Below are 24,266 nucleotides of genomic sequence, written 5' to 3'. Positions count from 1 at the left end.
CAATGAAAGTGATACCAGAAGAATATAAGATGCAAAATGCAGACAGTCCTGGATGCAAGCTATTCTGTGCACATTAAAATCTTTAGGGCAAACCTACAAAATCTATTTATTTCTCCATATTTCCTACATATTACTCAAAATGAATAAAATACTTTTTGAAGCACAACTCCCATGCATTTATTTTAGATAGAGCTGAAAATAGAATTGATAAGATGAGGAAATAATAAGCTTCAGATTTGTTAACTTGCTTTTACATGGACTTAGAATCAATATAGAAACTTGCATTCCCAAATGTCCCATATTCCACATTTAAAGAGAGTCAGAGTTTTGTGATACCCATTGAATCTGCTGTGTCCTTTAATTTCCAGTGCTACTTCTACAAACTATACTCACTTACATAGTGCCAGTACTAAGAAAGGGAAAATTAAGCACAGGAACGTATTAATGCAGAGCATTTCAAATACATTAATCATAACAAGAGCACATACTGATGTAGAACAAAAATCAGATGTTAAAATTGCTTCAGTCAATGAAAAATCAGTGGTCACAACACTATTTTTCAATGTGCAGACCTTGAGGAACTCACCACCATCCATTAAAAACTGGAGGAGACACAGTTATGATTCCACTGCTTACTCACACACTTGATGCTCATCATTATCAGATGAGCAGACCACACTGCAGCAGCAGAACAGCTATTCATCTCCCAGCCTGCCTTAGTGCAGAGGATAATCCCTTTGGGATCTTAAAAAGAAGTATAAAATATTCTGCTCATCCTGCAAGTAAATAGCCATTGCCTATTTTCACACAACTGGTGTTCCATCAGCACAAACTGCTGACCAATGGGACAATGTTTTTGCCAAAGCTTATCTTAGGGGACCAAAAATTCTCGATTTTCAGTCTGTATGTAACAGTCTGTTTCCACATCCATGTTTATAATCTAACTTGAGCTTGGGTTTTACAGTTTAGGCACAAACAAGTCTTCTAGACTCATTAGCTTCCATTTGGTCCTCACATACTTTAAGAGAACATGAATTTCTAGGAATACAACAGCCCACTGAAACGATCTTTCTCTTTCAGCCAATGGAAATAGGAAAATCTACATTTGGATCACATCCTACCACAGGTAAAAGTTTGATAAAACATCAGATTTGTAGAGAGTACAGGCACAGATAATGGTATCTGTATGTTCCCTTTACCACACATCTTCAGAGATCCAACAGAAATTTGCAAAACTCGAGTAAAAATCATGGCAACAACACCTGAACAATTGTGTCTAGACATTGCAGCTGGACTTCAGCAGAAAACCTCCTTGCATTCCTTTTCATTACTAATAAAAATGTAAAGATTTTTTTCTTTAGCTTCAAGACTTCTTTATGACTTCTTCATGCTGACCAAGACACTGTACTAGCTCCCCCAAATGATTAGTTCCTTGTCACAGATTGTATTCAAAGTCTATCCAGATGTCAACAGTACATGTTCTGATGATGTCTCAGTCAGAAGGATCACATACAGAAGATGCAAGATGACCTCCCTCCATCAGCAGAAACATACGATGGTGGTGAAGCTAGAATCAATCCACATTCTCTCAATTTACATAACATGAGAAAGAGAAATATGGGGGCATTTTAGTCACCAGATGTCACTCAGACTTTTATTCAACCTATCAAAGAAAATAAGTTAGGAGCACAGAATACTTTCCTCAGAGAGATAATTATTATCTCCTTTAAGATAAAGGAAAAGGACCTACCACTTACCAGAGAATATACAATAAAATGATCATGGGTCAAGAAGCCATCAACTTACTTTCTAAGAAATTATAGCCCAGCTTCTAACTTCATTTTCTTGAAAGATGCATTAATAGCATTAGTCAGCATTACTAAGAGACGGCCAGCCTCTTCTAATGGCAGAGGAAGGGTATGTATTCTGACATTGCTGAATCTCTTAGAAGCGTACAACTGTTTTGATTACTATAGGCACAAATATTTGGGAAATTTTCTATCTATTGGAGGCACTGTATAACTGGAAAGGAATAACCTTTGTTGAAAGATACCTTTACTTCTACAATCTCTGAAAGCATGCTGCACACCACAAAGTAAAAGATAATATCATTCAACATTTTGTTTCACTGCTTCTCAAATATCTCAGTAAAATAGCTTTCTTCCTGTTAATCCTCTACAAAAACAAAACTTTGGTAAGGCCAGAATTGTTCCAGATGCTACAACAAGAAGTAATAAAATGAAACAAGCTAACTACCTCTTTACTATAATCCACACAGTATGCATCTCAAGCCACGTATTAATATGACAAACATGGTATTTCAAATGTTAATTAATTTGTAAGCACAGAAGTCATAAGCAAATTTCACAAGTTAAAATTTATCTGATTACCACAATACAGTGTTCGTAAAAAAATCTCCTGGATTATCTCCTCTTTTCTTGGGGGTTGAGAAGAGGACAGGGGGGAATAAGGAAGCAAATTAAAAGAAAATGAGTGTAAAAAGGAAAACTTGCTGTAGCTATAGTACAGCTTTTGGCTACTGCTTAACACAGATCTTTTCAGTCTCTGAACCTACCCTCTAATCTAACTGTGAAGCAAGTTAATTCAACAGTATGCAGTACCCACCAAATACGGCTGTAAATTTTTTGGGAAGGAGGGTGATGGGGAGGTTGAACATATGGATGCAGTTAAGGTAAAAACAGATGTTTGTTACTTTTCTTTGCAGCAACACTCAGAAACTAAGTCAAAATTGCTTTTTTTTCATGTTTATGTCTGAAAGAACTATAAAATTAAATATGAGGGAGGGAGGGTGGAGGGGGAACTGCAGTGAGTGTCACAGAGAAAGAATGAAACGGTCTCTAGTTTTGAACTCAAATCCTGAAATGAAGGCCTGTATAGTTAAAAAGCAAGACATACACCATTTAACTCTAGATTTAAAGACCCTTAAAAGAGACCTAACTCAGAGTGGCTTTCATCATGCATGCTCAGACACAAAGCACCAAACTGTCTAAAGTGTCTAAGAGACACCATACCCATGTTAAACTGCACCCCATAGCTTGAACGCCCAATTACAGGTTACACACTTATCGTTACAAAGAGGCTACTTTCTGTCAATGTGTCTTTACATATCTGTATGTGAGTATTTCCAGTTACCTCTCAATTATCAGTAGAATTTAAATGCCAAACATTTGAAAGCTCAGGTGAAAAAACCTCATGCATTGCGACATATATTCTTTCAGAATGTGTGTTAGGGACAGGAAAGGTTTGGGGTTCATCCTCCATCCTTATACCCATTATTTACGTCCAGAAAAAAAACAGCCCTCAGAAAAATAATTACTTTGGCTCTCTGCCGCTCCTACCTCACTTTTCAATATTCAAAAAGGTTTACACACATGTTCCTCAGTGATTTCTATTGGCTTGAGTGATACGCAATTATGATTACTTGTCTTCCCTCTCCTTCCACCCAGATGTTGCTTTGCAGCACCAGAGAACACAGACCATTTGACAGGTTTCCCCTCAGACAGCGAAGCGGAATGGCTTAGCAGCTAACCGACTAGCTCCCTTCCCCATGGGATGGCGATTAAAATCAAGCTCTGATAACAAGTGATCAGAAAGCCTCTTATGACCAGATAGTCACTTATGCTTCCATGGTACGGTTCTTAGCTCAATTCCTCACGGACTGCAGTCCGGATAACACTAGCCAGAGAACAAGCATGATTCATACCAATTAGATAAAATTGCTGAAAACAGGCTGAAGATTACAGAAGAGAAGCTTGTCGTAGTACCCTCTCCCCTTGTTTCATAACAATCCCCATTAGATCAAGATTGTGAAAAATGGGCAAAATGCTTTTCTGAAACTGGCAATGTATACACTCGCTGACTGTACACCTGCCCTGGGGATATTGCACTACACTTGACCCAGGGAAAAAATACAGCACTCAAATGTTCATATCGGAAATTCACACACTCACATCAACTGTTCTCAAAATACAAGAGGCCTAATTTCTTCATGCCAAAACAGAAAATCCTTCTTTTGTTTTGACCTCACAAATCAGACCCTTTTCATTGAATCATTCCAATTATTTATCAATTGAACTATTCACTTAATGTACTGTTTTAAAGAAAACTGCCTCTCCTAGGTTTGCGATCTAACAAATGGCAGGGGAGGAAGGGAACGAGGAGGGAAGAAAGGATAAAGAAAAGAAAGATCAAGTGTTACATACTGTTCTGCAAGTATCATTAAGCACACCTACAAAACGTTTGTGATAACAGAGTGTAAAAGATTTCTCTTGTAGCCCACTAATGCTGTTACTACTTCAGCTCAAGTAGCATGGGTTCATGGCTCCAGAGCTGAAGCATGGGCAGAAATACTACTGACAGCTGCACAGGGGGACATTACGAGTACACCAGCAAGCTGTTAGGAAGAAAAAAGTGCACAACCCTTGTCTGCAGCAGTGCATTGGGAATATGTGTAACAAAACTGAACAGGACACATCACACAATAAAATGATATAAAAATGAAGAAATGAAAGCCATCAAATATAAATGAAGCATAGATTTCTTTTTTTTTTTTTCTTTCCTTGTAGCTTCTTTGTGAGAATCACATCTTTTGTATTTATTTTAAGTTTCTTCTGTGCCTCTGTTCAAAATACTGTTGTTGCCTGGAATTTAGGTTACTAGTCCAACCACTTGCTGGTTTTTAAATCCAAACTACCACTGACACCTGGAGGTTGGGCTTTTTTTGGATTTTGTTTTTGTTATGCTTTTTGTCTTAAAGCTATTTTGAGAATCAATGTACGAGTATTTTCTCCTGCTTGTGTCGTGAAGAAGTATAGAGGGGAGCACAGAGTAGGATACCTTCCACCACGGCTTTAAAAATAAAAACACTAACCTAGCTCTTAAACTGCATCAGGAAATTTTCTGTGAGAATCAAGAAAATTACGTCTTTTTGTCCTGACAAACCATCATGACAATTATATGGCAGTCATTAAAGTAAAACAGGAAGTAATCACAGTTTGTGAAAATATAAATAGATTCCCCCTTGGGGCCGCATAAGTTGCTCCAATCTGAATATATACATTCCAGGCATATTAAACAGAGGTCTAGCACGGCCTCACTGAAATCTCCAGTTCATGCAGCTGTCCGTCTACTGCAGCGTAATCCCAGCTGCCAATCTGAAAGAAACCAGTTAGACAGAGCAGACACAACCAACAGAAACAAATGTCACTCAATAATGTTCAGAGGCACTGGGTTCATGGATAATTTCAAACAGTATCTCTGTCTGGAGCACTGATGTGCTCACTCAAAACACCTAAATCTTTGGCTACTGGAAAGAGGCAGATAAAAAAACTAGAACTAGAAAAACAGGTCTGGAAGTACTTCAAAGAGACTGACAAAGTAAAAAGGGGAAAGAGTCTAAAAAGAAAGTTGAGACAAATTTAAAGACCTGCAAATAATGCTGGATTCAGTACAAGCAAAATCCTAAGCAGCTCTGGGGCTAATTTTTAAAAATCTAAGTGTCTCCATTTTATGTGATCACCAAAACCAAAACTGCCTAATTTCTCTGTTCACTACAGCAATGAAGTTTTCAAGAAAATAACTCATTGCTTTCATTTAAAATCAATAATTATGACATAGAAAGCAGTGGTATTGCAATATGCATTACCTGGAAGCTTCACCATTTTTGGCATTGTTCATTCACCCCTTTAAAAAGCAAAGAATAATCTTTAAAACTTGCTTCCTACATACAGTCTAGTTAGCTACTTAGCTGACTCCAAATTTTCTGATATAAAACCTTTTGCTTTGGAAGAAAGCAATTTGTTCCACTCTGTTAGCATTCCATGGAGTTTCTCCAAATTTGATACCATTTCTATTTATTCAATAAAACATTTTGATATGAGGGAGGTTAATACATCCAGCATCCAGTGATCTTAAAAACCCTTTGCATGATCACCTGTTAGAACCTGTAACAAGTGTGAACAAGAAACAAATTAACTCATTTTGCTAAGCTAAGCTAATACATATATTTAAACTAAGGCATAACAAGATCAAACTATCTGTTTTCAAAGTATGGAAAAAATATTATCTCAGAGTTTTCTACTGCAATTATATTTTTTTCATCTAAGAAAATGTAATGTTAAACTGAGGCTTCATTTTTGGACACTGATTGAGGAAAAGCATCTTCAACATGACCTCAGGTTTCTCACTCACAAAGCAGCTATTTTCAAATATAACTAACACAGATATATTTGCAGATATAATGCAGTTTGGTAAATAAATACACCATCTACAGACACAGTGGGAATATTCATGAGCTAGACACACTAGACTACAGTTTGCAAATACAATGAAAACACTCCAAACAAAAATTTTTAGTTTCCCAACTGTTGTACAAGGTATTGATTGGACTGCATAAGGAATCTGCAAATAATCTAAGGATGCTAGCAATACCAAATTAATGAAATATTTGTACACTGTTTGTCTCCATGTTTGATTCAGGCTCGATGACTTAGTCTATGAGAACTGTAGCTATTATACACTAGCATATCTCATTCTTTCCACATAGGGAAGAAAAAAAAAGATTAAAAAACAAAAAAAGGAAAAACTTTCCCTTCAAAAAAGTTGTTTTTGATAGTTTATGAACAATTCTTTTTTCCATCTCTTGTTTACCTTTTTGATTACTTGTTCTTCTTAAATGTTGGCCAACAAATATGTCAGCTATCTAAGGCTGACCATCCAGGCACAAATGAAAATGAAAAGAGCCCAGGGGGGTCTCAAGACCTCTCTGGCTCTGATAGATCCACAAGACAGGTCAAGCAAGAAGAGGTAAGGGAACTGACTGCACTGAAAATTTCTATCCTTTGAATTACAACCGGACTGAGAAAAAAAACACTCAGAGCCAAAGAACTTACTTGCACGAGTTACCTCTTTCCATAAAGCTTTACTATTTTTAGTCTAAGCAGTTGTTTGATTCTTATTTTGTTAATCAGGCATCTCAGTCCTACTTCAGATAACTCTAAAATATCACACTTTTTCCTCTTGGATACAAAAGTAGAAGCATCAAATAAAATTAGGATCTATTCTGTAATGAAGAGAACATTCAGGTCAGCTATTTTTCTGGATTGAAACCTAGCTGAATACTTTTATGTCAGTTTCTAAGCAATTTACTTAATACATAAGTTAAGACAAAGGGCAATAAAACCCCATTTGTCATGTCAAACTCTGGGCTAAATAGAATCAAGGAAATGCCACACCTCCCAGATATCACAGCGAACACTTGATTATATTCAGGTTGCCTGTTTACTCAAACACCACAGATAAGTCACAGTGAGAGCTGAGATGTGAGAATTCATAGGTAAATAATATGGACCAGTGGCAGTACTGGTGCTCTTGTTATTTTAATACTCCTTTTAAGCAGAAGAAAATACTCATCTTTTCCTGGGAGAATCCCAACATCTCAACAAGCTGATTTCAAGCAATAGAGGGAACTGCTCACCTACAACGGCAACTGAGGCTCTATCTTCACTATGCTATTTTTCTCCGTCTTCCATCAGATCAGCATTTGCTTGCAGTTGACAAGTCCAGCTCTCCTTAGCCATGAAATCAGTATGCTTACTTTAAATATATTCTTCTTAACTCTGGTTGCATATGATATTTTAATACTGATTTTCAATTAGAACTAGACCAAGTCTTAACATTTATTTGGCTTTTCACGCTGTTCCTGTGCTGCACAACGTCAAGCATACCATCTGTGCAACACACTTCTGGCCAGAGATGATTCAGTGATTGTTTCAACAACAGCTTGAATTTTGCCTGCATAAATTCGTTACTTACAGAATTCAACACATTTAAATTTACTGCTCTGTGACAGTATTTTATAATCACTTTATCCCACTTTTTAAAACTCATCACAGCCACAACAAAGACTGTTGCCCAACCTGCTAAAACCAGACTGATCATTTTCCCAACTATTTAGTAAATGTTAACTATGCTATAAATACAAATTGTGTTTATACTTTGTGAAAGATTCACTGCTGTCAGAGTTCTCCAGCTGAGTTAGAGCTGAAATATGCTATTAACTCCCACCATGAGCACAGCTAAAAGAGAGGCCAAAAATGCTTTCTCTGGGATAAGATATCAGATCTGCTACTGCTGTCATGAAACTGGGGTCATGTAAACTAAACATCCTTGTAGCTTCTTTTGGAAAGCACAGAAGTCTCTCAAATTGTAAATATTTAAAAATAAAATTAGACTCATAAGAGATAGGTCTAAGATGCATAAAACTTACCCAACGATATTAATCTGGGGTAACATTTAAAAGCTATTATCCATTAAATAATTTATGCCATATGCCTTAAAACAGAAAATAAAAAGAATAATTTCCTCTCTTTATATAATCAGAAGTGGCACATTGAAATAACATACCAAATGCTATGTCCAAACTGATTCTTCACAATTTCTTAATCTCCTCAGTTCATATGGAAATAAAATATCAATGGTAGAAAGAAAGGTGTCAATAGAATGGAGAAAGCTGTGCTTCCTAATGTTAAACAGACTACCTTCATATAACAAAATGGTACCTTCTTTCCAAAGGAAGAAGTATAAAACAACTGAATCATCTAAGGCTAAGTGCAAGTTACTTTGTAATGAAAGTACATGGGATAGTAATTGGATGGGTCTCACTCTCATGTTTTTCAAACTATTATTGCTAATTCTAAAATCATCAGTCTTCCTTAATTATTGCCTACAATTATCATGCCATATGATATTTTAAAATTTTTTCAGAGAATACGGTTAGGTGCTTTTTGATAAGTATGATACATAATTTTGTATACCTCCTGAAGCTGAGGGGTTCCTGTAGTAAATCAATATATTCTCCAAGTAATTTTTTGACTTCTGGCTATAATCTCTTTTCTTTAAGCTTATCTAGTGTTTATGCTAGCCACAGAGGGGTACGAGCGGAGAAAAGGACTTTTAATTATAAACTCCAAGTGGAGCCCAAATTCATGATGGTCTTCCCTTACTCTATGCTAGAGACAACAGAAATTTTTATTCTGCTGACAAAGAAAGTAATAGAATATAAATTAGTCCAAGATACAAATTATTTTCTACTTCACTCCTTCATCAGTTGCTTGTCTGAATGGCATAGAACTAATTCTATCTTAAAAAAAAAAAAAATGCAAAAAAACTTGGACAGCTGTTTCAAAAAGAGAGCAGAATTTGTGATAAGAAGGTGATGCAAATTCTCTCCAGAGCCGCTGGATGACATTTATCTGTGGTACTGTGACTTCTTACCTCTTCCATGCAGGCACAAAAAAACCCTTCACAGCAAATTTTATGATTGCAAGTTCAGATCAGAATAGTTTTTTTCAAGACAGAGTCAACAGAAGGTAGTAATATAGCATACTTCTGCTGGCAAATACCATATTTTCCACAGGAAAGAGATGTGATATTTACTGCTTGTCAACTAACAGCAACATCCCTTTGCAGTTGGAACCTCTTTCAGAGAGATACACAAGTACAAGGACCAGAGTTGATGACAACACTGCTAAAATGGCTTGAGGAAAAAAAGAAGTGAATGAAGGAATGGTCTCTGCAGGGATGACTTGTGCACAGATATGGCAGCAGATGTACTGGATCCCTTGCCTTGCTTCTCCAGTTGTTCCCTTCCCCCACTGGCTCCAGCTCAAACCCTCCTCTCTTGATCTGCTCCCCCCCTCCTGAGATTTGCCTTTGAATTATGCAAGCTTTGCACTCCCCAGGGTTTATCTGCCAAAAGGTAGCATGTGGCCCATGGTTTGCATTTTAGTTTAAAATTTTCGATTATAGAAGTCAGATCCTTTCAAAATACTTTACATCCTTTATTCCCATAGGCAGAAAGAATGGCAGGAAAAAATTGTTCACAGCAGTATGAGAGGATGTAAAAGTTCTACATTTTCAGTTAAAAAAAAAAAAAGAAAAAAAAGAAAAAAAAAGAAATAAAGTTGGAATATGGTTTTAATCAAGTAGTTTTCCTTCCTAGACGAGTGCTTCCTTCTTGTAATATATATAACCTGACTGCCTATAAAAATAAAGGTGCCAGTTGGAGCCATTTAGGAGACCTAAGGAAATTCTGCATTAACCTGAACTCCTCCACTCCTCAGTTCCTTCCACTATTATTCTGTGTGTGGCCTCTCCTGATGAGTTAGGTCACCGATATCCACACACATATCTGTGAAGATACTTCAGAAACATCACGGGCTTCTCATTACTGATGTGGTCCAGGCTTGGCAGCGTATATACTCAGAGACTGTCTTAGTGGAGAAATTGCCATGGTTTAAACACATACTATTATTTCCATATGATACCTAAGCCTGGGTAACTTGCAATATAGAAGTTTCTCCTTTTTTCAGGTTTGCAAAGAAAAATATATATTCCACTACAATTTTCAGGATTTAAAGCCCCAAACCTTGAACTTCATCGCAAGGAGAAAGCTTAAAGCATCCTTTCCAAAACCCAGAAATCTAGAATAAGATTTCTGGTTTAATACTTACTTAATAAACAGACAGTAAACCTGTGGTGTCATGCCTGCCTAAAAATACTATTAATTGTCCAGATCAGAAACTCATTCGACCTCTAACCGGGAATTTGGTGGAGAAAAGAAGAAATATTTTCTGGCAAGCTGACTGAAGGAGAAAAATAAATGCTGATTGAAGCTGCTTGGCAGTACAGAATGTTAGCGTAGGTCCTCAGGGAGATGGATTAGTAAGCAGGAAGAAGGTGAGGTTGTCAAAGGTGCATGATAAATTCATTTAGCACAAAGATATAGAATGATTATGCACATAGATATACACACAAGCAGATTTTTTATTACTTTCATCTTTACTCACAAGTAAAAACAGAATAACTCACCATTGGTGATGACACTCATTAAATCTCTTTGCACGGTTATCAGTATCATACCAGAGCTGATCATATGTACCATTTCAAATTACATATACACGTGTATACAATACAAAATATGCTATTACAAAATAAATATAAGTAGGAAAGGATGCTTTACTAACCAGGAATCTTTCTACTGTTGGAATATCCTTAGACCAGCTTAAAAATAAGGCTGAAAAATGCTAAATAAAGATATTCTATTGGACCAATCTTCAAATAACACAGAATAAAACTACTACAGATAACATTCATTCTGCTGTCTGCATTTATCAGTACGTATTTTTTACACCATCAGTAGTGTTTCAAAATTCTGCATCTGCTAAGCTACTCCATTATTATGAACTCAACATCAGTGATTTCTCCCTCTCCTGTTTTCATTTTAATATGCTACACAGTTCAGCCAGTACAGAACAAATCAGAAATAAGAAACGTAGAAGTGACATAAAAAAAAAAGCCATACTCAAAAGATTTGGTAACAAAATATATTAATATATTTATAGAGGTACAAAATGCCGTTCTAACTGAGACAATCCACACTTCCAGATAGATTTGTAACTACTTTGTTGTTCTTAAACTAGTGTTGTTTTTTTTTTCAGGCTATGACACAAGGAAAAGAGATCACAGTTAAACTGATAATAGAGCTGCTCTAGAAAAATTCAAAACTATGTAAAATGTGTGTCTGGAAAGCTGCTCTTTTGATTAGTATTACTTCAATTTCTAGCTTCATCATTTCACTTCTTTAAAAAATACATGCCTTAGTAAAAAGTTACATTTATGTTATGTTGTGTGAATCATAAAAAATAAAATCAAATAATAATATAAAATATCTGAAGACATACTCTCTAACCTATATTTCCCATAGGTGTATCAAAATTAAGGATGAAGACTGAACTAATATGAATTTTTACACAATACCCAGTCTATGTTTTTTTTTGAGCTCACACTTAAACCTACCACTTCAAGAGTCCAATAAATACTATTACATTGTAAGCGTATTTCCTTATCAGTGTACAAGGAAACAGTGATAAACATTATCAATGAAATGAGAAAATGACAGGGTGAACAGTATCAACTAGTATCTGTGGGTCAATAACTGTTTCAAACCTGGTTAACACAATTTTCCTTAAAAGCCAAACATTCCAATGTATTTTTTCTTAGCTCATTGGAATGCAACAATGTGCAATGTCTGTATTTTAGCTCCAAGTGGACCAAGATGAAGTCTGCAGACTGTCTGCAGCCCAAATAACACTGACAACCAGCCATAACTTCTGCTACTAACCCAGTCCTCACGTACCTCTACATGCCCTGCATACCCCCAAGCCTTTCCACTGCCCCACTTTCCTGCCAGCCACAACCCACACTGTTGCTATGACATGACTTTCTCTACAGAGGGTGTCAAGGTGTCCCAACAGTCAGATGGCTGTATGTACAGAAAAAATAGTATTATTGAAAATAATAATCACTTACTTCTCTCGCCTTCTTTCAACAAACAATGACAAGAAACTTACCTTAGGATTAGTCTACAATTCTACAGTGAACTTCAAGCCTAACATTTGTAAATAGAAATATAATTGTTCTTTCTTTTTTAACCTGTTTGCAAATACATTTCCTGCTGGTATACATCTAGCCACACTTTTAAACAAAATTGTTAACAGCATTCATATCACTTTGTTCTCAGTGACTTAGAATATTTTACTGCAAAGTACCAGTTACATTTATTCTCTAATTGATATACTTACAGCTATTTTTAGTTCTGGTCTATTGACTGAACAGAGGAAGTAAAACCTCTCAAAAATAGCTTTTAATCACCCTCCCCACACCCTCTTTTTTTTTTTTCTTTTGGAAAACAGCTGTTCAGGTGGAGGAGGGAGTTGTTTTCAAGCCCACAGTAACATTAAGATATTTTATCAAATAGATTTTTCTCAATGGTGATGAGCCTGAGTAAAAGACACAATCTTTCCACAGTTCAAATATTTACTTTTGCTTATCAAAAATACAGGACAAGTTAGTATTAATTTGATAGCAAGCTAAATAAAAATAATGGAAGCTACAAAACTATAGAGTGCTTGATATGCACTCCATATGCAGGATTGCATTAAAAGACAATTGTTAAAACTGTGGAATTTAATTCAAAAGTGCAAACCAAGATTGCCCACAGTCTTCTTCCATTAAGATCCTGCATTAGTGAGAAGAACGACTGCCCTCAGAGCAAATAAAGCAGTCCTTGAACATTTATTCTCATACTGGTGTGGCTGAATCTAGGTGCATAAAGTTTAAGAACAACTTGCGTGCTTGTTCTACTTTTGCATGCTGTGATGACTGGTTCAGGCACCTTGCATTTGTCTGGCCTGTAGCCAAACCACAAGAGAAAGCAAAGATTTGAGCATTCACTGGTAGACCTAAACAATGTGGGGTCTTTACACTTTCAACAGTACCAAAGGTTAACAAAGATTTTGCTTTTCTAGATTTGAAGTACAAACTTACCTCTCTCAATACAGGATCTGTTATTGAACTTAAATTAACAGCTCCTTCATAAGTCAAATAGTAGAATACATTCAGGGACCTAGCAGCCTCTGGCCCTTGCTGTTTGTAGCCAAAAATCAGATCAATCCACTGATGAAGCTGGCAGGAAACAAACTCACTTTCTAATGCCTGTAAAAAAAAACACACAAAGTATATAAACTTGAGTTTGACAGATAGTCATCATTTCTTAGTAGTAGAAGCATATTTTGAATAGCATACAAAATTATCTTAACAAGTCTCACTACAAAATTGATAACAATAGTCTAAAATTATAGTTTTTTAAAAAAAAAGGCCCTGCAAGAGATGACGGGGTCTCCTGACTAACCCTACTCTACTTCCCGCTCACTGTAAGATCTTGCTGTTTACACTATAATAGTGGGAATAAGAGCAAAGCAGTACGTGGAAAGCATTTATGCATTTATAGGCAGACAGGCTAAGTTTTCATGAACTCTCAAAATACAGTTGTGTTTTTTCTATGTGTGATCTTCACAATGAATAATAACAGCATGTTAATCTGATTGTGACAGACGGACAGAAGACTGACAGATCCAGGAAAACTCAACTAACTAGGAGTGTCAGGGTACAAAATATTTAAATGCTGAAATATCAGCCTGCTAATACTTTTATGCATTTCTTGTATATGTCTCTTAGATAAGCCTTTACAGAAATGGTATTAGGATGCTGAATGATAAAGCCACTTTCCTGAAGATGTTATCCAGTTACAAACCAATCCCCCAAACAAAAGCATCTAAACCGTAATGAATCTCTCCATAACGGTATTAGAAATAGTACAAATATATTAAAAGATGACTTAAAAATCATTGTAATCTAAAGAGTTAATTCACCTAGGTTAAATTGCTAGCAGAATTTGTTTTCACTATTTCACACAGAGGATTCAATATCTTTTTTATTTTAATGAGTAGATGAAACAATGCAACAGAGTCTGATAATCTCTTCATCTAAAGAAACTAATAGCATTTTCCTTGTAAAGGAAATTCCTAATTTTGAGCAGAGGAAGTTAAAATTAATCTGAAAACCAAGGAAATCACTCTGCAAGTTGCACACAAAAATGATGGGTTTGTTTCATTAACTGATGCCTGAAAACAACATTTAAATTGACACATAAAAACAGCAATTGTCTTAATTTGTGTGGTGCACACCACACAAAAGCTCTAAATATGTTCAAATTAGAGCAAGCTGCTTGATTGTCACTGCAGCCTCGTGTCATATTAATGCATGACAAACATTAAACCATACACTTAAATGGCAATTTATATCATTTAAATGTTTACTGCCACGCCAGATCATCACTCATTTAAATGTGACTTTCTGACAGCTAATTTCAGTTAATTTTCCTCGATTCACTTAATTAGAACTTTCAATCAAGAAAAGACCTGTACGTATCTCCTACTTCATATCATTCTTTTTTTATTATTGTTTTTTATTAGGATTCCCAGCTATTGAACTGCTGAAAGCATTCTTTAAAATGAATTACCACAAAGGATAGTAACTCTTCGGATGATCATATGGAAATACCCTATAACATATATGCTTAGACAGGATTTTTCATGCTTTTTTTAATTTATTTTTCTTTGTTTGTTTGTTTTTAAATTAAAAAAATGTTTAGACACAGACACACAATTAAAACTATAAAAAACCACATGCAGACCAATTAAAAATTAATGATTTCAAAATTATTTAATAAGATAAAACCAGTCAGGAGTCTCATGAGTGTCCATAATACTACAATGTGCAGCCATAAAATCCTACAGGGCTCAGCAAATGACAATGATAGGAATTAATTTTCTTGCTATCCTGCTAAAATTTTTTAACCCTAGAACATACTTACTGTTATCATTACAACTATTTAGTGTCAGGAAAAAATAGTTTTAAGGACCTGTGACTTTTTTTTTTTTTTAATATCTATGTTTAGTATGTGCAGAGGTTGTTCCTTTTTCCTTTTCCTCAAAAGCTAGATTTGTAATGGGTTGTACTACACTCACAAAGCACCTGGACATGAATAACTAAAAGAATATCATTCTGCAATCTCCACAGATTAACAGACACCTAAATCTGACTTTTCCTAAAAAAGCAGAACCAAAACACACTCTTTGCCTTTTCCTGGAATGGTTTGTAGCCATCCGGGAAGTACTTTTCTTTTTCAAGTTTACAAATAATTTACACTTGTAATTTAAACAGATTCAAAACTAGACCATTCTCTTTTATTTCTTTTTTTCATATTAGGCCATTTTAGACCATCTTCCTCATTTGCCAAATCACAGCTACAACGGCTAAACAAAAAATGACTACAGTCAACATCAATACCCAGGGCCCTGAAGGACAGACCAAATATAGCACACAAATTCAGACGATAAATAAGCTTGCCTGTCATTTCAGATACACAGTTAAGCTGTTGGTTGCAGGGAGGTGCTTATTCTATAACCCCACTGATAGAGGAACAATAGTTAGCAGACTGTACACTGATTAAAAAATAAAGCAAATTTTCAAGGAAAACAACACAAGGTACCAGAGTGTGATGTGCATTATAAGCACACTGGTATATACAATTTAAGAGGGGCACTGCTTAAAAAAAAATCTGAAAAGTGAAAAAGTTCCAACGTGCATAAAGTACTAAAAAGGAGTTCTTTAAAAACTTTTTACTGTTAGCATTTGCCTCTTGCAAAACTAAACCAAGGGTATAGAATGCTAAGCATTTAGGATTACTTAAGTGTCTAGGACAGACAGTGCTCATTAAGGCTCTAGTTAAATATGGCATGTAGCTATGGGATCCTAGTATCCTCCCCAGGCTGCTCTTAAAGCTACCCAATCAATTGCCAGCACTCCCACTGCAGGCTGAGTACATCATTTACACCCACTGCATGCTCACGGTAAAACATGTAAAACAAGAAAATCCTCTAAAATGTCCAGCCTAACACAGTAATATTCAGTCCTATTGAGTTATTGTAAAATAAATCAGTGCCTAATGCCCAATTGTTAAGGAGCAAATAAGACCATGAAAAGACTGTCACGTGAAGCCCCACACAAATTGTCAATTCTGTCCACAGGGACTCGTATTAACTTTGACAAACTGTCTTGGGGTTGATATCTGTTTCTTTAATGAGATCTATTAGGCAGAGACTAAAACACTTGAGATACGCTAAAAAGTACAGTATACAGATGTCAAACACAAACACCTATTAGTAACTTTCATTTCTCCATTCCCAAGGTAGAAACGCTTCAGAAACATTGAAACACTGAAGCTTTGATCTTATCAGGAAATGTTTGTTTATTCATAAATATTTTTCAGATGTACAATCTGATATCACTAAGCGTAACTAAAATTACTTCTTTGAGAACAACTCTGAAATGCTTTATTTTGTGCGCATCTTTTTATGCCCTGTTTTCTGAAAGGAATGAATGGAGAATAATCTGCTGAAGACTATCAGTGCAACATCGATACAAACAATCTAGCAAAACACAATCAGAGTGATGGAAATACAAAACTAGCACATTAGAAAAGATTTCCCCCCCTCCCTTGTTTTTGAATAGAAATACTCTGACCATTTATTATGATATATTTTCCCAAACAATGTTATACCTCTGGAATCAAAATTTGTACCTGTAAAGTAACTAACACAGGCCTTTGCTCTCTACTTTTCTTTCTCTTTTATTTCTGTTCGCCTGTAAGGACATACAGCATATGAAATTATGTCTGTTAAAAATGAATATATATTTGAGATTGGGATGTGCCAATGCTGAAATCAGATGGAAGTATTAACTGTATTTCTTTGCACTAGACAGAGACAGCAAAGAAGTCCTACCTATACGAAATGTTTTACGTAATTAAAATTAAAGTAGAAACTTTTGATTAGACAACAAAACTGTTTCTCCAACATGAATAATCTTTCCTATTCATGCAATTATAAAAAATCCAGGAAAATATTACTTTGGCTAGTAAGAAATTACCAATCTCAAGTACAAATAATTGCCTATTATCTCAAAGGGGCTAAGTATTTTAATTTCTCTTTGAAGTAAGGAATCTCCTTTGTAATACTTAAAATAATAGACTTTTTAAAAGAAAACACACTACATTTGAAAAATATTAATGTATGAACAGAAAAGCAGGATTTAGGATTTCACACATTTTTAGCACAAACATAATTTTGATGTGAAAAATTCTCTTCCTGAGTAACCACAAAGCACCCACGTAACAGAAGTACGAGGTAACTACTTCAAAGTCTTTAAGTATGTATTCTGGCTTGGAAGTATGTCTGTGCACATACTTTTGAAAAAAAAAAAAAAAAAAAACAAACCTAACATTGGTTTGCACATATTGCATGTGCAGACTTTCAGACACTAGCTGGTAATGCTGCCTTAACATTGATATATGACCTTTGTAAGTTACAACGAAGAAGGCTGGCTTTTTCAGCCTAATTAGAACTGTTTCAAATTTTCCTGCTAAATATATGATAGAAAGTCCTTTCAACTTTTTTTTTTTATTATTATTATTCTAGAGTTTCTTTCCATGTCAACTTTGTTCCAATCAAAATATGTTTTGAATTAAATGATTTTGATTCAATATGTGGATCACATTTCACTTCTAAGATTTAAAGTCCAAAAAGGAAAAGTTTAGGCTGTTCAAACAAAGCAAAAGCAGCCACTTTGCGGAAAGCTATTCACATTTACCAAGACTGACAAATTGTTTGTGTGCACCATTAGGTCTAGTTTCTGCAATAGTTGCCAGATTTCCTGTCCTCCTAATAACACAGTAACTCTTTAAGTGCTGGCTTTATCTTTTGAGGTTGCTCAGTGACCACTAGTATTCAGAAGTAAGCTACCAACTACACTTTCACCAGAAACACTATTTGATCACTTGGGTATACAGCTGAGGAGAAAAAAAAAAAAAGAAAAAAGAGTATAAAAATCTACTAGAAAGATACTGAATTCCAGCCTGCCTTGAAGATATCAGGAGGAGGAGGAAGAGGACAGCAGACATACTAAGGAGAAAACTCAGAGTTTTGCATGAGGTAATGCAAATTTCAAAAGGATGAAACAGACACAAAGCTTTTTACATGATCGCTGGTTTCTGAATTGCTGCTACATAACTGTTCCAAGCGGATTGTTACAACTATACTACACAGAGTTTTATTTACTGTATTTTGCAATTTGTATTAAAAATTAAATACTTTAGACAGACAGCACTTATTTTACATCTTAAGTTACATGAACATTCTCATTGCCTTTAATTTGTGTTCCCTTTATTTTAAAATGCTGCCCAGAAGTGAACTGCCAATGCATTCTTCATTAGTGTTACAACCAAAGTTAGCATTTTATTTTGTTTCTGTTACGGGTCACCAATACCATGATAAAATAGAAAAAAAGAACTCTGGAAAATACCATCTTAATAAATAGTTTTAACTCATGTTTTATACAAGACTGATCTTAAAGAACAAAGAGTATCAAAACCTGAGAAGGTCATACTTAAGAGACCTCTGGAAGATAAACTTCTCTTCCTGTGCTCCCTCTAGTTCTCTGTATTTATCAATAAGGTACTAAGTAATGACAACAGAGAATTTCTGTGTAATAGTGTAACTGAATGAAAAAGCATTTTCTGGTGAGATACATTCTGCATAAACAGTATGTAAACAATGAAAAATATTTTGCAATCTAATGACTCAAGATCTCACTTGAATTTATGTAATTATTACCAAAACAAGAGTGAATTAGCAGAATGTTTACCTAAAAATCTTGAGTACGTCTTTGGGCAATTTCTATAGTCAGCCCCCAACTGTCATTTTGTAGTTGAAAACAGACAAGTCAGACAGCTGTTATATATTTCATAAAATGAAAGCTACTTTTCCTTTGAAATTTGGCTTTAACCTCAACTGAAATGTCTATCACTACGTGCAGGAATAAAAGATTTAACTGAATATGAAAACTTGCCCTGAAGCATTCTTAGCTGTTCTTCTGTTAAGGACAGTGATCACCCTTAAAAAATATATTTCTTAGTATATGCAATTGGCTAAGCATACCCACGATAACCTGCAAATTTGAGAGCAATATTTTAAGGCAAAATTGCTGCAATTTACCACAACCAGTATATAGATAAACTGACCAAATGCTGCATTTCTACTGTTAAGTTTCAAAGTTTAGACATCTATCTCAAAGTGTCAACAGTGGAAACATTTACACAATTGCTTAACTTTACTCATGAGCAACTTCACGGCCTTCATATTAGAACAATTTAGAAGGGCAAAGTGAAGCCTCCTGCCAGGCTTGTAGGATCTCTTATGTTATCCGTTGTAAGAAGAAACAAGCATATGGCTATTAGAACATTTGGAGAGCCAAACTTAAAAACAAGATTCAAAAGATGACACTACAGTGTAAAGAAACCAAAAGCAGATTAAAGAAAGCCAACATGCGTGCCAAAAGCAGTGCAGTTATAACGTCACACTGAATAAGTGCTGATTTGCTCACATTACATGTCATCGGTATACCTTTTTCCCTGAGCATGTCCACTGGTACTTGACAGTTAATGAACTATAAATTCACATGCTGGCTTACCTCACTTGTTCACATATTCCAGCAGTGATGGTTGTGACAATACTACCTTCCCCACCAAAAGAAAGAGTGGGCAAAACCTGTCTCAGCCAACTGGCTCCGTAAGAAAACAGATGCTTTTCAAAAGGCATACCAGCAATGACCCCTTCCTAATAGCTGGATTTCCTCTCAGCCAGAAGACTCAGAAGACTTGTGATAGGAACAAAAAAGGATCATGAGGACTTTATTAAACTCCCCTACACGAAAAATAATATATAAAAGCCATAATTAATTACAGTCGTAGAATCACACAGCTATTATTCATAAGCATGATAACACTGATACATATGGGGCTTGCATTTGTCCTTCTCTAGAGATACACAGAAAATCTAAACACAACTGGTTAGATAACTATAAGCATTTCTTGCTAGAAATATGGCTAAAAGCAAGTATTTGTAACAGCAGGAAGTGCTGGTGATTTCCACCATTTCCACCTCTTCCCAGCCCTGAATTTTTTTCCATGCTTAAAATGCCTGCTACATTGTTGGAGGATTCTCTTCCTCGGAAAATATCAGCAACGTCCAAAGCCCAAGACAGGCTGGATGAGGATCCCTTTTGAAAATCCTCACATACAGCACCAAAAGGAGGCAGGAAGCTCCCTCCTCCCTGAAAATCAGTAATTCCTCTCAGTTCCTCCAGCACTTGCCTGCACGAAGACTGACAGCCTGGATCTGGAACCTATTACCCATGGAAGCACAGACTGTTAACCACACAGCTGACAGTTGGCTCAGTCAAATTAGTTTAAATGAAGTTTTGTATTAAAAAACCAAACAACAAAATCCCCCAAGATATGACTACATTTCACAGTGCAGTGTTGGGTACTGACAGAGCTGACTGAGCTGGCAGCAGGGCTGTGCCATCAGGTTAGCACAGCATGCTGCCAAGCTAACACAACCTTTCTCTCAGGTTAATGCAGGTACATGGCTTCCAACACTTCAGCTACCTCGCATACCCCTAACCAGAGGTCTTCTGTATGGCATCTCCTTGTGCCTTGTCACCACGAACACAGTTGCTTCCAAATGTCAAGTATTAGCCAAAGGCAAACTGAAAGGTCAGAGTACTGCACACTTCCAAAGGGGCATTTGTCATAGCAAACAGAGAGAGATTCGCCTTTTCATGTTACAGATTCTTTCTCGGTAACAGAGAGGTGCAAAACACACACTACAAAACATTAAACCATGTCATATTTGCTTGCCTTTCAGGCTGAACAAACATCTGCTTTTTCACTGAAGACAGAAACAGATGAAACTGAAATTCAGAAAAGTGTTATGGCCAGAGTACGCTTACCCAGTGTTAGGGCTTTAGCTTACTTTTTCTAAATGAATATATAGCTTGCATAATTGTTACGTAATGGATGGTGAAACTTAGTGAATACAGCGAAGGTCATGAAGTTATAGAAAATGTCTAAAACATGAACAGAACTCGCGTGATCAAAATGCAGAAAAGGTTTATATCAGCACAGACAAAACTACACTTGAAACAGCTTTCATGTTATGTATTAGGCTGTGCGCTACAGATTTTGATCTCACTTAATCCTCAAATTAAAGTTTAAGCCTACACATACTGTCTGATTAACAACAGCACAATACGTTTCACACTGGGAGACACTGGTGATTTTTCACTATGTATTTTGCATCTAAATGTGCTCATACATTTTTCCCTTCTGATTTACTCTGTAATCCCTAGAAGTCAATTGTTGCTTTATTTTTGCGCTCTGTTTCAACAGCTTGCAGCATTTATACTGTGCTTTGATGTGTCAGCTGTATATGCAATTCGCAAGAACTGTGATGATCAACAAGTATTAGTATGCATGTAAGAAGAGACAGAAATGGTTGCAAACACATGGTCTTCAGATCACTGCAAATAGCACAAGCAAACATCTTAGAAGAGTTGTAGAGACTAATCTAATTTGTCTTTGAAGCCAGTTCTGGGAAAAAATGTTCTCGAAAAATTTGTTTAAGATTAGGAAATAGTACGACAAAAGGTCAAGGAATTTAAAATTTAAAACACAGTTTAGATGCAAGTCAGGCAGACAACCCATTTCAATCTTGTCATTTGACTTCTCAGAATAGGAAGTGTTCAAGAGCTTTTGGAGAACAGATTTGCAAAGGCAATTAGGGTACCACTTCTGAATAAATCAAACAGTTACGAAATGGGAAACAGCACTATATCATCACATGGCACAAATGTGTAATCCACTACGGGACTAACGCATAGATAAGCACAGGTTTTGCTTCCTTGCAATGATTATCAACAGTCAAATTGTCAAATTCTGATCTTTTAGAAAGATGTTCTCTGTGGTTGCTTAGGATGACAATAATACAAGGTATGTTTGGCAAAGACACTGCACTTATCAGAGTTGGCATTTAACTAGAATGACACAGGAGAAACATTACTTAAACAGGACAGAGAAAGAGAGAATTTGTGCAGTAAAGACATTATCAGTACAAGATTCTACAGTTCTCAAAGCTTTTCTGCTGTTCAAACCAGATTTTTGTTCAGCACAAGAAATACAAGAGAAGGGACTGTTGGAAGGACTGGCTCTTCCCTCTCTCCCCTCACACCACAGCTTCTACATTCAGCATTTAAGAAAAAATGCCGATTGGTGGAAGATACTATTTGGAAAATGACATGCTCTTTGCAAACTTGCCCAAACACAGCAGGTTCTCATTTAACATCTAGTTCTGGTAAATTTGCTAAGCAAGCTACCAGGAAGCCTAGATCCAGATGAGCTGGTGCTCAAGGGCAGATCACCTTATATCAAACCCTCTGGTACAAGCACTTCCAGTCTTCAGATTAAGGAGGACCCTGTCCCAGGCTTGACCGTGAGCCACACCATGTCCCAGTGGATCCCCTCAGCTGTCTCCCACTCCTTGGGAGTAGTTTGGCTACTGCTGGAATTTGTAGCAGAAAAAAGAGCTCCTAGGGGTCAGGTTCAAAGCTTGAAAGAAATCAAACTGAAAATGGGTCATATTTGTAAATTACTTTTTACATTTCCCTTCCTTAGGAAATGTGAAATCTAGCTTTTCTTATTCTAATTTAATCATGTGTTGCACATAGAGTTTCAACCAGTTTCAGATATAATGCTTTCTTGTGGGTAGTTTAATTTCTTCTAGGTTGTATTCCTTTCTATCACCTAAACAGCTTCCATTTTTCACTAAGACAGCTGTACACAAAAAGAGTAGTGATATATTGAGTATAGTGAGCACGCTCAGGAAATCAAGGCGTAAACACCTCCAAGTGCAACAGACATTCTGTAGCCGGCTGAGAGCAAACTTTTCATAACCTTTATATTACTCTGCCATGAACCGTGTTAGTGGGAAGGGAGCAGGAGATGAATACTATTAATGTTTGGAGGTTACACGCTGAAAAAGCATGTGGCCCATTATTAACATTAGAATGAATTAAATTTTTCTAGTTATAAGTTAAATAAGATTCTAGAAAAAAATAGAATTTTCTCTTGTATCAATAATATAATTATTTCCTTCATAGAAATTGGCTTACAAAAACATAAAAATAAAATAAAACTATACTGCAATAAACTAGTATTTAACTCCTATCTTCCAATTAATTTTGTAGTTCAGAGGTTGAACTCCCAGAGACAAGTCTACCCTTTTGTCTTTACATAGGAAACCATAAAGCAACTGATCTATATAGCATTGCTACCCAGCATGGAAAAAGACAAAAGGTTTAAAAAAAAATTTTTTTTTAAATCACCAATGTTTTTAAGCAGCAATGACCAAATTACAAGGTTTTAATCAACTGACATTCTACTAAAACTACTTACTCTGACTCTGGGTAATGCTCATACCTGATCTATTTTGAATAAAGCCCCATACCTCTGACATGCAAGCTTTATCAGCCTGAGTAAGATAAGCTTGAGGATAACATCAAGTCCGTGTCTTAAAGTCAGTGCTGCTCAGAACCAGGACTGAGTGCTTCATCCACTCTGGGGCTGCTGAAGGGAAGCAGGAGGTTTCCCAAGCTCCTCACCCTTACAACCATAACATAGAGATACGGCAAGTGTTTGAGATACCTCATCCAATACGTGTACTGTCAGTCTGTATTTCACCTACAGGCACAGCATAAGGGAAATTAACACTGTTTTTCAAAAGTATGCCTGTATGTTCAATTCTACCCTTTATTTTGGAGGACAAGTTGCTGTTGCTTTTCTTTTTCTTTTCTTTTTTCCTTTTTTTTTTTTTCCTTTTTAATGCCAG

General features: G+C 36.0%; 1 protein-coding gene across 3 annotated transcripts in view; it reads right to left on the bottom strand.

Moving 5' to 3' along the window:
• Nucleotides 1–24,266, bottom strand: part of LRBA (LPS responsive beige-like anchor protein) — a 400,077-nt gene that overhangs the window by 45,607 nt on the left and 330,204 nt on the right. For all 3 annotated transcript variants that reach the window (XM_080589383.1, XM_080589381.1, XM_080589382.1), the window contains one exon: nt 13,408–13,575. In XM_080589383.1, the coding sequence (XP_080445509.1) occupies nt 13,408–13,575 (168 nt within the window). The remainder of the gene's footprint in view (nt 1–13,407; nt 13,576–24,266) is intronic.

Source organism: Anser brachyrhynchus (assembly GCF_964034855.1).
Source record: "Anser brachyrhynchus genome assembly, chromosome: 4".
NCBI lineage: Eukaryota > Metazoa > Chordata > Aves > Anseriformes > Anatidae > Anser > Anser brachyrhynchus.
The sequence above is the reverse complement of the archived record's forward strand: the minus strand, read 5'-3'. Positions and strand labels throughout refer to the sequence as shown.